This window comes from Herpailurus yagouaroundi, unplaced genomic scaffold (assembly GCF_014898765.1).
Source record: "Herpailurus yagouaroundi ecotype Mexico unplaced genomic scaffold, PumYag 182, whole genome shotgun sequence".
NCBI lineage: Eukaryota > Metazoa > Chordata > Mammalia > Carnivora > Felidae > Herpailurus > Herpailurus yagouaroundi.
The window spans coordinates 48,106,443-48,123,460 of NW_024412413.1; the positions used below are offsets into that span (position 1 = coordinate 48,106,443).

At 38.6% G+C, this 17,018-nt stretch overlaps 1 protein-coding gene across 2 annotated transcripts in view; it reads right to left on the reverse strand.

Annotated features, from left to right (window-relative positions):
- Positions 1 to 2,347: 2,347 nt before the first annotated feature.
- FRS2 (fibroblast growth factor receptor substrate 2) overlaps positions 2,348 to 17,018 on the reverse strand; it is a 113,246-nt gene continuing 98,575 nt past the window's right edge. For both annotated transcript variants that reach the window (XM_040491456.1, XM_040491455.1), the window contains 5 exons: positions 12,479 to 12,570; positions 11,042 to 11,228; positions 10,053 to 10,211; positions 9,502 to 9,665; positions 2,348 to 8,107 (listed from right to left, as the gene is read on the reverse strand). In XM_040491456.1, coding sequence (XP_040347390.1) covers positions 7,157 to 8,107; positions 9,502 to 9,665; positions 10,053 to 10,211; positions 11,042 to 11,228; positions 12,479 to 12,544 — 1,527 coding nt within the window. In that variant the 5' untranslated portion in view covers positions 12,545 to 12,570 and the 3' untranslated portion in view covers positions 2,348 to 7,156. The remainder of the gene's footprint in view (positions 8,108 to 9,501; positions 9,666 to 10,052; positions 10,212 to 11,041; positions 11,229 to 12,478; positions 12,571 to 17,018) is intronic.

Here is a 17,018-nt window from a genome sequence, read left to right on the forward strand (position 1 = left end):
GTGGAACACAAGCATACCCATTTTTAAAGTAATATATATTTTTAAAATTTAATTTTTTAGTAATCTCTACACCAATGTGGGGCTCGAACTCACAACCCCAAAGTCAAGAATTGTGTGCTCTTCTGACTGAACCAGCCAGGTACCCCTACCCATTCATTTTTATACTGTGCAATGTGATATAGAATTATACAATGGCAGAGTGGTTGTGACAGACTGTCTAGCCCATAAAGCCTAAAATAGTCACTATTTGATCCTTTACAGAAAAAGCTTGCTAACCCTGGTTTACACTATGCTCGACTCAGGTCCAGGTCCATCGTGAAAACAGTTGTTCATACTGGACAAATTGTTTTAAATCTATCAAGAGTTTTGTTTTGTTTTGTTTAAACTTGCTCTTCTTTTAAGAAATGCACTTTAATGGGCAGGTCCTAAATCATATACTGGAATGAGAAGAGTCACAATAATGAGAAGCTGAGATGCCTGCACAATATTGAAAAAAGGCTGTTTTCATTGCGGACAAAGTCGCTTACTTGGAAATACTATGTCCTCTGGCAGGCCTGAGTCTTACCTAAGCCTGAGACTATGGGTGATGGAAAAACCAATGCCCCCTCCCTCCTGGGCTTTAGAGAAGTTGGGAGCATAACGGGGGGCATTTGGATGGGGACTAGGAGGCAGGCCTTGCTCCCAGTGGTGCTAGGCCAGAGACCACCAGGAGGAGACCCCCTATGAGGGGACTCTGAGCAATTTGTCCTTTCCCCATTGCATGTGTTTTGACTCTTCACCCTTGTCCCCTAGGGGTTAAACACTCAAGTTTCTGGAATCAGGCTGCAAGGGTTTGGATTTCAGTTTTTCTATTTACTAGTTTTGTAACTTTGTCACACAGCAATAACTAACCTACATACTCTTTCAACAATGCCTTTGAATAGGCGTTTATCCAGTTGTGTTTCCATTTTTGTAAGAGCTTCTGAATCAGTCTCCCTGCTTTATTAAAATGTCATGCCCTCCATTGTTCCTCCATGTTGATGTCAGAGTACTCTTTCTCAACTATTGTTTCTCCAATGTTTAACATCCTCCAAATACTCACCATTTTAATTAAGACAAAATTCCTACGTGATCTCATTTCTTCCTTCTTCTCTATCTCCCATCCTGCCTTTGCAACCTATGCTCCAGTCATATGAAACCCCTTGCCAACATTGAGCAACCATGATCTTTGTGTACCTCTGTGTCTTTGCACATGTTCTTCCTTCTCCTTAAGACATCCTATCCTCTCTTCTTTTAAATCTGTGAAGACTCTCATCAAAAACTTTAGGGATTACCACCTCTAGGCTTTTCTTGAAAATCTCCATTCTTAGACTGAGTTTGATGCCCTTCTTTTGTATGTGCCTTAATCATACCACTTATACTAGGAATTGGGAGAAACAATTTTTTCAATTCTCCTAAGGTATATAGTTAGTACCATTCTAGAGGTATCAGAGAGAATTTATCATATACAATTTGTCTTAGGGCTTAGTTCCCTGCGGGGGAAGGATGGGCATTACCCTCATTAGAAGGGCTATTCTAAGCCACAAATTCTTTCGAGTGCAAGGACTATCTTTATTAGTAGCATAGGGCCTGTTTGTGCTTATTCATTAAATGAGCTATGAATAGCTGTCTTCAAAGGAACTCAAAGGAAAAATACAGAAATAATCCAAAGAAGTTTTTAACTTCTGAGAACGAATGTCCAAATTTTCCAAGATGCAGTCTCTGCCACATCTTAACCAATTTATGGGTCCCATGGTATCTGGCACATAGTAAATAGCCAATCATTTGTGGACTTGTCTATGCCCTTCATTGTTTAAGTGATCTCCATCTTTTTTTTTTTTTTTCAACGTTTATTTATTTTTGGGACAGAGAGAGACAGAGCATGAACGGGGGAGGGGCAGAGAGAGAGGGAGACACAGAATCGGAAACAGGCTCCAGGCTCTGAGCCATCAGCCCAGAGCCCGACGCGGGGCTCGAACTCACGGACCGCGAGATCTTGACCTGGCTGAAGTCGGACGCTTAACCGACTGCGCCACCCAGGCGCCCCAAGTGATCTCCATCTTGAGCTGTACCCAAATAGGCTTTGCAGTACCAACCTATTGACTAGGTTTGGAGTTCCAAAGCTGAGAACTACTCGTTTGAATGACCACATAGGTAAAACTGTGAGGGTCTGTCAAATACTTGTAATTTCATTTCTCTGATGAAACGTGATCATTAACCTATTATATGTTCACTTTGAAAATGGATGCACCGATAGAAGACTAAGAAAACCTCTTATCATAAAGTTTTAAGAAATGTGTAACATATAAATACAGGAAAACTTTAAATTGGTATCCAACCAAACTTTTATTGGGGTTTTATTGCAATCTACTTTCGGCAACAAGGGGAAAGTGACCATAAGAACTCCGATCAGATTTTATTCAACAAAGCAGTTTTTCATGAATGCTTAAGGTCAGTGTATAGTCAGCTCAGCTTCCAGTATCGACTTGAGTACCTCATTACGGAAATGTATGCCAGAATGACAACAGTAAGGCATTGCAAGATCCTAAGTCGTCTAAGATTAAGCCATATTTTACATAGAACTTTTAGGACAGAATACTAATACTCTACAATAAATAAGGATTTTTAAAATGTGTTGCTTAGCCCTTGTTGAACTAAATTCAATTGTTAGCTTATTCTTTAAGTACTCCAGTTAATAAAGGTTTGATTGTACTTCAAGAACTCTGACTTTTCCAAAGATAAAAAATTAGTTCTTATTTGTTATGACAAAAATTAAGCTTAAAAGCACATTCACACTTGTCCTTAAAAGCATGTTTACATCATATATGAAATAACTTCTCATGCCTGGAGATATGGTTTATATGGCAAAAAGTCATATGCAAAGAACAACTAGAGGGCAATCCTCCCAGCTCCACGTCCTCCAAAAAGCCACACTTGGCCTCAGTGTAAAAGTTATATTTTATTGCCATGCTACAAAATGTATGAAGTTGGCACTGATAGGGAAAAACAGAGAACAAAGGGTGGGAAGGGAAAGAGGGCAAAAGATGTTGTTACATGTATATAACAAGGTTTTAATCAACAGTGGTAAATTTTGCCAATATTAAAAATGCAAACCAAAATTTAAAATGCTGATATGAAACAGCATTAATATACAATTTATGCATAGTACAGTATCACTTATGTCTTTTATTAGAGAAGTATGGAATGTTTATAAAAGAAATTAACCATAGGGGATAAAATTCCTATTTCATATACAATTTGGCAATGGTAGTCCCACTGTTAGACACTTTTTTATAAAAGAAAAAATTAAAAATCTAATAAGCTACCTTTATACAAAGTTGCTATATTTATGCCTTTACGTAGGAAAAAAACATTTATAATGCAAATTAGGACATACAATAATCTTACAATATTATACAATGTAATGAAAATAAAAACATAACACAAAATTTTTCCTTTATAAAATGTATATTTTGCATTTACTAATGCAAATGTGGCACACCGGTGACTACTGTACTATTAATACCAGTCTGTTTCCATGCTATTGTTGTCCAATTGTCATAGAATTGCAATTGTATCAATGCTACAAAAGAATTGTGTTATACCCCCAAAATATGAGGAAACAGGAATGGGGAATAGGGATGTGAAGAAGAAGGATAGATAGGGTGCTGGTTTGGGCAGAGTATATTGTAGTATGTTGTAAAATATCTGTTAATTTTTCAAGCCAAAAACATTTTCTATACATTCTGTAATTTCGTACCAATGCCTTTATTCAAATTTGGCAAAAATCAGAGAAAGGGTAATTAAGTACCATATACCTCACATATCAGAAATATGAATAAGATGCCAATACATCAGTTACTTCTGAATGTTGTCTTTGATGGTATGTCTATTTCAAGGAGATATATATAGATATAGATATATATGTATGTATATCCACACATACATACATATATATTTATACACACACACACTACACATTGCACAAAACAACTGGGCATTACGGATTACAAACTGCACAGGGGGAAGTGGGAAGTACTTTTTAGCTTGTTAAAACCTTTACCTTGAGGCAAAAATACGGTGGCACATTATTGGGAAATTATGAAAACATAAGGCCCCTGTCCCATTTTTAATAGAACATTATTGAGGTACATTTTTATATGTTGTGCCACAGATTTTTTTGAGGGGGAAGGAATAAACAAACACTAGCTTGACTTATAACATTGAACTGTGGGGTCAACATTAATATCTATAAAAACAAAGATTGCTTGGCAAATTTTCCTAAGTCCCAAATGTGATCTATTCTGGATATACTGGGAAGTGAAAAGCTTTTTGCTGAGTCTTCAAGAGTAAAGTGCATATCTCATCACTCCACAGCAGCAGTAAATAAAAGGAACTATTTGCCAATCTTCCTGGAGGGAGGGAAGGCACCATATTTTCATTTTTAAAAGAAGATGAAACTGGGAAATAAAACACATGAAGAAAAAACACAGGTAATACCCATATCAATTTCCAACCCCTGATCTGGGATAAAAAGCTGTTATCGGCTGTATGGATAAAAGAGGACTCTATCAGGGGGAGAGCATATAAACAATGAGTCTATTTCCAAAACCAGTAAGTGGGATCGTATGGTCTATCAAAGAACAGAATAGCTAAAATTAGGTCTGTCTCAGAAAATCTGAAACTTATGGCCACAATTATATCCCAATAAAATATCTCGTTCTAAAATGTACCTAGTAACTGGTACATTCTTCCAGGACAGAGCTTAATGCCCATGGCTAGACTACTGCAAAGGACAAGTAGTGTTCCACATTACTTTTTATTAAATAGGAACACGGGTGATTTCCAGAGACATCTAGAAATAAACACCAGTTGTATACATCTTCCTAATACTCATAGTACCTAAAATCAAATTCTTAGCAGACAAATTGGTCCCATTTTCATTTTTAAAGCACACAGTATTTAAAGCATAAACTGCAATGATTATATCGGAGCTACCTAAAATATATAAAGACTAATTAGAATCTGGAAGGAAAAGGAAAATGATGAGGAAAAGAAAGAAAATAAAGTATCCAACCTCCAAAATGAATCAATAGGTCAGCCCTTTCATTTGGAGGCTCTGTCTTGCCTGCTTGTTTTGGAGAAAACCGCGTGTACTGGTTCCATTATTATTCTTATTCCTCGTTACAAAAACCAACACATAAATTTGGCACAATTAGCATTCTACTCAGAAGAAAGCATAAATGGAACAATATATTAAAAATGGAAACTGCACACCTATACCGCTATTCTCTTTTTAGAGAACAGTGAACACTTTAGTCAAGCACCAAGTTCACAGAAAAGAAAAGAAAATTCTGCTATGCACATAAACCGATGGCACTGAAAATAACAGACACCTTTAATAATTTATTTTCTTTATAATGGTCCCACTCTATTATTCTGCTAATCCAGTCACTGTCCTATATAATTAGGTTATTTACTGATCAGGTTGGGTGCTATATGACTGAAACCTTTTCATGCTAAATTAACGTTAATTACATCAGATAGATCCAAATCATGACCTCAAACGCCCTCATATTTAGAGAAAACAGTACCCTAACCTTTCCACTCTACCTTCTCTTGTCTTCTCTACTGTTTGAGAAACTGGAACATTCTGATTTTCTAAGAGTTAGGCATGTGGAGTCTCGTCAGTTTATAGAAACTTCAATTCGGTTTAAATCCTAAATTATGACACAATCTCATTGCTAGAAGACTTCCACTGTACCTGCTATGCTGGCAACAATGCTAACACTCTCCTGAAATCAAGGGATAGTCAAAGACCCAGCTGTGAGAAAGGACAGCCGAGCCGAGGAGCACTACCGTGGGCAGAGTAAAACCGCAGCCGTGTGACGAGGGAATCACTGCTAAAGTGCCGGGGGGGGGGGGGGGCGCCCACAGAGCAAACAGTACCGTTAGGGAGCTCTGCGTGTTAAAAGTTGCTTCCTTTTTGTCTCAGCTGTTAAAGAGATCACCAATGGACGCAAGGGAAATTTCAAATCGAGCGAATGTTTTTATCAACTTGAAAAGTAAACAGCATATAAATAAATACTGGACAAGGGCAACCCTGTTATAGAATAACAGTAAGTTCCAAATGAACCTTCAAAACCACAATTTGACAAAAATGCAAACTAAACAATGAACACATAATCCAATTTCAAAACTATATACAAACTCAAACATTTTAAATTGAAAAAGACATCAAGCAACAAAATAAGACATCCCAAACACCAAAGGAAAAAAACCGAAGGTAAATGGCAACCTGATGTCACAGATGCCTCCAGAAAACAATGTTATGGTTAATAATCTATAGGAGAGAAACTTTCAAGAGATCGTGGTTCAGATTTCCAAAGTTTTTGGGTAAAGTGACCTGAGACTGATTCTTGAGTCTAGTGGAATTCTCATTAAGATATCTGGGCATGCCCTTCAAATGACATCATGAGATGAGTGAACAGAAAATCTTGACTCCTTCCTGCCCTTCAACACACCAAGAGCAAACCACATTCACGGACATAGGACTCTTTCTAGTAACGCAGAAGGCAAAGGAACTGACTGGTATATAAGGAGATGTGGTACTTCTACTTCCTTTACATATGTTTTGGCTCAAGTCAAAAAGCCTACAATTAACGAAATAAAGGATTCCTCACGTTACATGCCGGAGGCCATATACCATGAATAGTGAATCTACAAATATTACTTTCAAAGCCTAGAGTTATCTGTTAGCAATGCACATTATCAAGAGGCTTTATAAAATGTCTTAAACGCCAACCATGACTTAGACATGAATGATGTGCGTACGTCCGAAATATTGATACAAATCAACCAGCATTGTCACTCACTTCAACTCTCATTTTAAATAGGCACTGTGAGAATGGGGGTGCTGCTGGACAGTAATGAGTAGTATATACTGAAATGAGTGTTCTTTAAGGAGTACCTGCTCTACATTAATTCCCTTTAGTTAAAGAAGCACAGGAAATATTCAGAAAAAAAAAAATCTTATCAGTCTATAAAAGGAGTTAGTGTTTAGAAATGAAAATGAAGCACTCGCATCTTCATTTTTGAAAACTTCACAAAGGTGCAAACAAGGTAATGCTTTCCCGGCTCACATGGGCAGATCAGTACTATTATGTCTAGTCTTCCTAGATGTGCCATCGTCTCGTGGCAGTGCTTTCTGCAAACTTGACATAGCAGCAGTTCTCTCGATGTCGATCACAGCATACAGCTCTGTGCGCCTGGTAGGGGTCTGTGGAAGGGGAGTGGTAGGCGTTTTTGGAGTCTGAGGGTTGTCAGAGTCACTGCCACCTTCCAAGTCAACCTGTATGTAATTGAGCTGCCTGTGTTCTAAACTTGGGCGCCTGATATCAAAGTTAAAGACCGTCGGCGTACAGTCCCGACGCCTGGAAAACTCTATTTTGTGAGCACTTGCCGGCACTGTTACATTCTCTGTATTTACATAGTTATGCATTGGATCTAGATTATTATGGTAGCCATTTAGAGATGGGGTCTTTGGTCCTAAATTGTCATCTTCATCCCTACTTAGCTTGCGGGCTTCCCAAACAGGAGGCAAAGATGGTAAATTTTCATAGTTTAATAATGCAGTTCTTCTCTGAGCTGAGTTGTTGATATTCTGGGTATCTGAGGTACTGCTGGATGTCAGACGACCTCTCCTGACCCCTGAGGCACTAGGGATAGATAACCCATTTATATTCTCATACACCAGTTTGTTCACAGAGGGTGCCTCTCTGCGCTCATCGCTGTCATACCCAGTGTCCCATTCCGTGCTGTTTGCACCACTCCCACCGACTTGGTCTCTTCCAAGTTGCTCCAGTTTCTCTTTTTCCATTAACTGCTTTTGAACAGGGGTTGGTCCTAAGACAAATTTGACTCCTTCAGGTTCGAGAAGAATCTGAGGGTCCCTGTCCTCAATACTACTTGGTTCTTCTTTTGGTGTGTTGCTTTCAGCATTAGAGATCCTCGCCTCCAATGGGACGTGCACGCTTGTGCGGTGTTTCCGCTCTTCCTGCACTCCTGTGGTGTTGACATAGGTATGGACCTAAAACAAGACAGGAAAGTGAATCAATAACTTGCTTAAAACAAGAACAAAAATCGGTGACTGTATCGGTTAAGTTTATCGATTAACTTTCTTGATATACTCTTCCTTCAAAGCTTTTGTATCCATTTTTCACTAATAAAAAGGTGGGGAGAGGGGAGGAATGTAGAAAGATCTTCCTCACTTGATAAAAAAAATACTCTAACACATCACATTGTACTTGATACATGAAAATCAGTCTGTTAAAAAAAAATCAGGAACAAATTGGGATTATCGTTTTGATGTTGTTTTAGAAATTCTCATCAATGCATTAAAACATGATTTGGAAATAAGGAATAGTGGCGCCTGCGTGGCTCAGTTGGTTAAGCGTCTGACTTCAGTTCAGGTTATGATCTCGTGGTTCATGGGTTTGAGCCCCACATTGGGCTCCATGCTGATGGTGCACAGCCTGCTTGGGATTCTCTCTCCGTCCCTTCCCCGTGTGAGTGTACGCTCTCTCTCTCAAAATAAATAAATAGACTTAAAAAGAAAAAAAGAAATACAGAATAACAAGTATTAAAAAGAAGAGACAAATTTATCATGACTTACAGACGCTGTGACTATAAAAAGAGCATCTACTGGATTTAATAAGAGTACTGTAAAATGCATAGATATAAAATAAATACCACCTGCTAAGAAATCATCACTATTTAGAAAAGGTCAATGGTATCGTGAGGGAACAACACAAAAACATTTGGGAGACTATACATAAAATGTGAAAAACTCAAAATTAAAATGCAAAACTGAGGGAAGTATAATTATAGTAAATAACACAAGAATTCATTTACTATGTAAAGAACACAAAGAAATAGGTTTCAAAACAGTAAAAATCTCCTAATGATATGGAGATATACATATGGAGATATACAAAGACATACAAAGATATACAAAGATATGTATAACTAATTAATATAGAGACAATATTCAACCAAATACTTCATTTCTCAAATGAAATACTCTGGGAGTAATACTCTGGGATATTAAATAGCTTCATAAGAACCCTGACAACAAAATCTACCTTTCTGCTAGTAGTCCACTAATATAAAAAGCAGCAAAAATTCCAAAAGCATCGGAGGTTATTATAACAGGAACTGGCCATTAGTTATATTTGCCTTTATCCATAGACCCATCTCTCCTGTGAGCCTAAAAACTACCGTAATGCTATGTTTCCCTCCACGCTTGTAGATATCTGGCCTATGTCAGAAAATATATGCTGTTTCCTCTGACTCTTCACCACAAAAGTCACATGCAAACAGTGAAAACTACAATTCAAATTGACTAAAATGTTCAAGTATTGGCGCAGCAACGCTCTAACCCCACACAATCTATTATCGCATCAGACAGCAGCGCACACTTACTTGCTCCTCAGCCACAAGCAAAGGATGAGTAGATTCTTCACCCACTGAAGGCAGGCGTGCACTTCCCACAGAAGGATGTCTGCTTGAAGGATGCGAGGAAGCATCTCCAAATGAGGGATATCGGGGATATCCATTAGGTAAATTCTGAGCAGCAAACCCTGGAGCTGAGTTTTTGTTTATTGGTTTAAGAAGGAAAGCAGGATATGGGGGGCAGGACAGACAGAATAAAAATGAATGAGAATCGAATAGGCCTGGAGAGAATTAAGCAAGGTGTTTCTGGTAAGACACAGCAGAAACCAGAGCACAAATAACACCCCCTTCCACTCCCAACTTTCCATTCACATTTTAGATAATATGGAACTTCTAATGTTTTCCTAATTAAAATATTTAAAATGTTTCTAATTATAGACGTAACAGTTTTTTAAAACTGATGACCATTATGCTTATGTTAGCCAATGGTGATCTCTAACATGTTACAGATTAAATAATCCATAATTCATAGTTTATAAATGTCTGTTATTCAAAATACAAGAGAAAAAACAGGTACTTACTTGTAGGTGTTCGAGGTGTTCTGGGGACTTCCAACTCTGTCTGATGATTGTTCCTTTCTACAACTGGCTCTTCCACCACATTTATACTATTATTTTGCATAATCTCTTGCAACATGTTAAATAATTCTTCTGCACGAGCACACTTAAAGGCGAAGATTCCTACAAATACAAAATAGAAGGGAAAAATAGTAGCCACAGCTTTAAAAAAGATACAGGAGCACCTGTCAAAGAACAAAATTGTGAAGTTAAGTGTTCTATGCACTGACAGCAAGAAAGGCCTTTTAAATAAATGTCTGATAAATTAATGACATTCTGTTTCAAAACATAAGCCCAAAAGGAAATTCACAGAATAATTTTCATATGTCTAAGAGAGATGGCCCAAAACAAGGCAGACAAAAACAAGATTTGAACACTTACTTTAGACTGTTTCTTAACAGCAGGGGGAGCCCAAATCACCGTTATGGGCAGATGATCCTTTACCATTTGACCGTCCCTTACTTGGTGGTTTACGATCCTTACCTTGTTTAATTATTACAACAATTCTGTAAGGTAGGCATTAGCATACCTCTCTGATAGAGCAGAAACCTGATGTTTGACAGAAATCGTGTAACTTGTCCGAGGCGTTTCACACAATAGGCAGCAAAAAAACCAAACTATGTTCTCTTTGACTCCAAAGTTTAGGTTCTTTCCCCAAAAAGTAATAACAGTAAAGAAACATAGCCAATTTACTGCAACTAATCATATGCTGAAAATCTTAAAGTTAATAATATGAGTCAAAATTCTGGACACAGAGAATATGCTTAATGAATGCCTGATAAATGAATACATAGCTTATTATATCTCTGAACAATCCACTTCTTTGGGGGAATTTTTTTTCTGACAGGAGAGAAGTGAAGTATTAATGTAAACATTATATACAGGATAAATGAAAGAACAATTTTCAAATGTGAAAATGTTTGTAGAAAAACAAAATTAAAGGCTCTACCTACCTTGTCCAGTTTGACACCTTCGACCACTTTCAAAAGAAAAGAGATTTGAATCATAGCCATAGCGCCGCAGGCAGAGGTAGTGCCATTTTACTGAATCACGTTTGCGAGTGTATAAAATCAGTTCTGTGTCTGTAAGTTCCATAATGCCAGAACCTAACTCATTCCCATCATCATCCACATTAATGACCTAAAAAAAGAAAGTTCAATTAGTGCTAACCTGATGCTCCCACTTGACGGTCATACACACATTTCACCAATTTGTCGGCAAAATGCACTATTGTTGATTGGTTCAGTTATTCGCTCTTTTGTTAGCTCATTCATCAACCAATGTGTTTTCAGGGCACGAACTATGTAGCAATGTAAGATCTGCTTCTACCCACAAGCAACTCACATTCCCAGTGAGAATATAAGATATACAAACATGAAATCAACAATACAAAGCTGTATAGGAGTAGTAGACAAATGGGTGCAACAGAGGTTGCAAAAGACAGCAACTGTGGCCTAGGGTTGCTGGAGAAGTCTTCACCAAAGAGGAGGAGGGACTTCAGCTGGGCCTCAGGAGAGAGCTGGTGGGTCAGGGCTTGTAGGGCATATCCTGACGATGCAGTGCTACAGCACAAAGAAGGTATGTTTCAGAGAGACCAAGACAAGACTGGCACAGAGTTCATGGAAGGGAAGGCCTTGCACTGCTGAGTTTCTGAAAATGGCCAGACAGGTAACACTTCAGGAGAACTGTCTGTATTCCTGGGGTAGGCAGAGCGCTTTGCACATACTTTTCCCATTTAATCCTCATAACAATCCTAAACTGCAGGTAATACGATTTTCTCCACTGTACTGTACACAAACGGAACAAATCTGCCCAAGGTCACAAAGCTACAAAGCCACAGGGTTTCAACTTACACCTAGGTTTGTGTGATCCAGAGGCTATGACTTACAACAACTTGAGGTCAGACTACGAGAGACACTAAATGGCTGTGAATAGGTTAAGAAATGGAACATTTATGCTCTAGGCAACAGAACACCATGGAAGTTTTACGATGATGAAAGAGTAAGATCAATACGATGTCAGCTGCAGGATGGATCACAAAGGTGACGGACTCAAGGGTAGAGTCCAGCTAAGAAATTATCCAGGCACATGAAGCAATGACTGGGATGTGGTGACCAGACTGAAGAGGCGCCTATAAAATGGCATTTAAAAAAGTATTTCTAGAACTGTATGGCTAATTGGATACTCAGGACCAAAGGAAAAGGAAAAGAGGATTCCACACTGTCAGTAAGAACATACTGTCATCATTTGTTAAAACAAGAAAAGGCAGAGTGGACACAAAGAGAAATAAAAAGGTCCAGAGAGAAAAGTAAGGAAGTAAGATATATTAAGCGAAGAAAAAGAACATCCAAGTAGGCAGTGAGAGATGTAACTCAACCAGTTTTACTAACCTTAAACTTGTTCCGATGGTTATCTGGGACAGTGTCTTTATCTGGACAGCTACAACAGCTACCCATGGCTTCTTCAGAAGACCATGTGAGCGCTACGTGAAAGATAATTTGGAAAAAATTATTAAATGTAGGATATAAAAATCGTAAAACAGAAAAAGACTTTAGAAACCATCTAACACAGGGGCACCCAGGTGGCTCACTCGGTTATGCGCCGGACTCTTGATTTCACTTCAGGTCATGATCTCAGGGCTTGTGGGTTCCAGCCCCTGCGACGGACTCTTCGCTGACAACATGGAGCCTGCTAGGGATTCTCTCTCTCCCTCTCGCTCTGCCCCTCCCCCACTCACTCTCCGTTTCTAAAAATAAATAAACTTAAAAAAAAAGAAAGAAAGAAACTACCTAACACAAGTCCTGCATTATTTTGATGAGGAAAATTAAGCCCAAGAAGGTATAGGGCTAAGCTAGATTTCACACATTCAGCTGCTGAATTTTGCTCAGTGATAATGAGAATAGTTGCATGAGGTAGACTTCACAGAAATCTCAAATTTCCAGTTTAATTTGCAAAGGTCTGCCTATTTTTAAATTACCTTAACAAAAACCAATTTAAGGTCTTATCTCATATGTAACACTATTTAAATGAAGTCATTTATGGAATTAACCCTTTATGGTTTGTCAGGAATTTCATACCTTTCTTTTAATAAATTTCTAAAGGGATGTTGGACTTCTAGGTTGGCAGGTATTTTGATTCTTATTATTCACTGTAGTATCCTTTATGTACCTAACCAGGCCAAAGCTGACTGGTAAATAAGACACAAAAACAAATTTGGAACAGTTCATTAAGAGAGAAAGACAACCCAAAAATCAAGCGGTAACTTAACACAGAATATTGGCAAACTGATACAGCATGTCTGTGTAATCCTGCTTTCCCACACAAAGTCAGAGATAGTAGGTTATAGGTGACATTAAGTGTTCAAGAACACTGCAAATGAACAAAGATAAAATTCAAAACACTACTTACAAACGAGGGAAAGAATCAGAATGAATGTGATAATATTTGAAAAAGTGGAAGGAAAGGAAGCACAAAAAGCTACTAAATATTCAAAAACATAAATCTGGTAAAATTGGTTTAAAATTCTTCAGTCGTTCTTCATTATCTTCAGGAAAAAAATTTGAAGCTTGTCCGTATGACATGAGGTTCTTCACAATCTCATCCCTGGACACAGATCTAGTCTGAACTTTCCTTGTCTCTGCTTCAAGCCCTACCCAGTCATACTAAACAGTCCCCAGAGCAGCTTGTCCCCTCACACCCTTCCATGCTGCTCCTTTCCTTTCTTAAGATCCAATCAGAATACAGTGATTCAGGGAGGCTTCGCTGATTCTAAGCAAACTGGGAGGGTTACACTTTTTATGTATCCCCCAAGGCACCCTGGGCTTCCCAGTATCATAGCATTTTCACACTGTTTATTTAAGTATTATTCTCCCTGCTGCCTCGGCGCGGAGGCCCGGCCCCCGTAAGCTCCTTCCTAAGCAGGGACAGACCTTATCCGGTTTTTGCATTCCCCATGCCCTAACACACCACCTAGCACCACAGAGCGGGGAGCTCTAAGTCTCTTGTGAGCTGAATGAATTGAACTGTACTAAATAAAGGTAAAAAAGGCTGGCAGGTAGAAGTATGAGGCAGATGAAAAAGTATATTAGTGTACAAACCAAAAGAAGCAATAAATTAAATAGTAAAGTTAAGACTCATGTTTGGTAGTTTGCTCCAGGTAATATGCCAGCTAAATATCATGGCATAAAGATGATTAAGTCACAGGGGCACCTGAGTGGCTCAGTCAGTAAGTACCCAATTCTTGATCTCGGCTCAGGTCATGATCTCACAGTTCATGAGTTTGAGCCCTGCATTGAGCTTTGTGCTGACAGCATGGAGCGTGCTTGGGATTCTCTCTCTCTCTCTCTCTCCCCCACTCTCTCTGCCCCTCCTCAGCTCCCATTCTCTCTCTCTTAAAATACATAAAACAAACATTAACAACAACAAAAAAAGATGATTAAGTCACAGTATGTACTTCTGAAAAGTCATGAGTCTAAAGGGAGAGACAGAGATGTAAATAGATAATGCATTATGTTTAAACCTTATATTAGAATCTGAGAAGAGTTCTGTGGGCACAGTAAAGGGAGCAAATAACTTTCTGGGTTAACAGGGCAGGAAGCACCATTTGAACTGGTACTTAAAAAGGTGAGCAGAAACGGTGTGCTGGACACAGAACAGAAATAGGTAGTTGAGACAGATAAAAGAGTACAAAGGTAAGGTCATGAAAGATCATGAAAGGTGATCTTGCATTCAGGAGAAAGTGAGGTGTCCAATACAGCTAGAATACAGGCAGGCTGTAACAAGAGCAGGGGCCAAACCATATAAAGGGTCCTGAACAATGAGGTAGGATCTGGGACTCCAACTAGCTAGACGTCCTTCAGTGTCCTCACAGTCACACGGACATGACTCTATCATGGCATTTATCATATTCTATTGTACTGTTTATCTGTCTCAACATTCACTTCACTGTAATTTCCCTAAAGATAGGAGCCTTCTCTAAGCACTAAGCATATCACCTGACATAGCACATGGTTCATCAATATTTACTTTTTAAAAATTAATGCAACTGGAGACACCTGGGTGACTCAGTTGGTTAAGTGCCTGACTCTTAATTTCGGCTCAGGTCATGATCTCATGGGTTTGTGAGATCGAGCCCCACATCAGGCTCTGCAATGACAGCTTGGAGCCTGCTTGGGATTCTCTCTTCCTCTCTCTCTCCTCTTCTCCCACTCTCTCTCTCTCTTTCTTAAAATAAACAAACATGGAAAAATTAATACAGGCGTACCTTGGGGATACTGCAGGTTTGGTTCTAGACCACAGTAAAAAAGCAAGTATTGCAATAAAGCAAGTGAAATCAACTTTTTGGTTTCCAGTGCATATAAAAGTTATGTTTAGGGGCACCTGGGGGGCTCAGTCCATTAAACCTCCAACTCTTGATTTCGGCTCAGGTCATGATCTCATGGTTTGTGAGACTGAGCCCCATGTTGGGCTCTGTACTGATGACACAGAGCCTGCTTGGGATTCTGTCTCTCTCTCTCCCTCTCTCTCTCTCTCTCTGCACTTCCCCTGCTCGTTCTTTCTTTCTCTCTCAAAATAAATAAACCTTTAAAAAAAAAGTTATGTTTACACTATATGACAGTCCATTAAATGTGTAGTAGTGTGTCCAACAAAACAATGTACTTTAATTAAAAAAGACTTCCTGCTAAAAATGCTAACCATCATTTAAGCTCTTCAGTGAGTCATCATCACCGATCTCAGATTATCATAATAAATACAATAATAAAAGAGTTTTAACTATTGTGAGAATTACCAAAATGTGACACAGAGACACAAAGTGAGCAAATGCTGTTGGGAAAATGGCATTGATAGGCTTGTTCAAAGCAAGAGTGTCACAAATCTTCAATTCATAAAAATCAAAGTATCTGGAAAGCACAATAAAGCAAAGCACAATAAAACAAGGTATGCCTGAAAATATTTAATAAATTATATGATGAGAAAGAGGCAAAAGAATATTTAAAACATTTTTTTAAAGTAGAGGGATAATTGACAGAAACAAAGTCTTTTTAAAATTATACATCTATCCTTACCAATGACCTGCTCATGAATATAAAGAGCTAAAAGATTACTATAGTGTGGCTTCTGCCTCAAAACATTCAAAGGAGTGTTTTTAAACAATTCCTCAAATGAAACAAAAAATCATCCCTCTTTTTTGTTGTTGTTGTTATTATTTTGTTTTAAAGATTTTTAAGTATCTTTCTAAGTAATCTCTACACCCAACTTGGGGCTCAAACCTACAAGCCTGAGATCAAAAGTCACACGCTCCACCAGCTGGCCCGCTAAACGCCCCTAGAAAATCATTCTATTTGCCACCTTCATGGGATACCTGTTAAGGCAGCACCTCCCGTGCGGTCAGGGACATTTGAATGGCGGTGCAAACTACTTAGAAACTCTATCCACACTGAGTGTTCCAATTCGGCACAACAACAATTAATTAAAAGCCTAGTATGTGACACAAAAGCCTCGTGTGCCATGCTAAGAATGGATTTCATCCTACACATAATGGAAACACAGTAAAGAATGGGAAGCAGGAAAGCGAGTTGCTCATGACTTCATTTTAAATATATCCACCTGCAGAATAAATTTAAGTGGCAGTTCAGTTCAGAGAAGAAAAACCAGTTAGGGAATATTGAGAAATGAAATATGCTACAGACCTAAAACCAGTGCAGCAGTAGTAGGGAGACACAAGAGATGAATTTTTAAAATATTTAGGAAGGCAAGTGAGCAGCACGAAGTGGCTGGCTAGGCATACGGGAAGGAAGAGGCAGCTTCCAGTGTGGCAGATGAAGGGGGCTGGTTCCATAACCTGAGACAGAAAAAAGCATGGTAGTTTTCAAGTGGAAGTGATGGTGGTTAGCTCAGTTTTAGCCATGCTGAGATGCTAGAGAACAACCA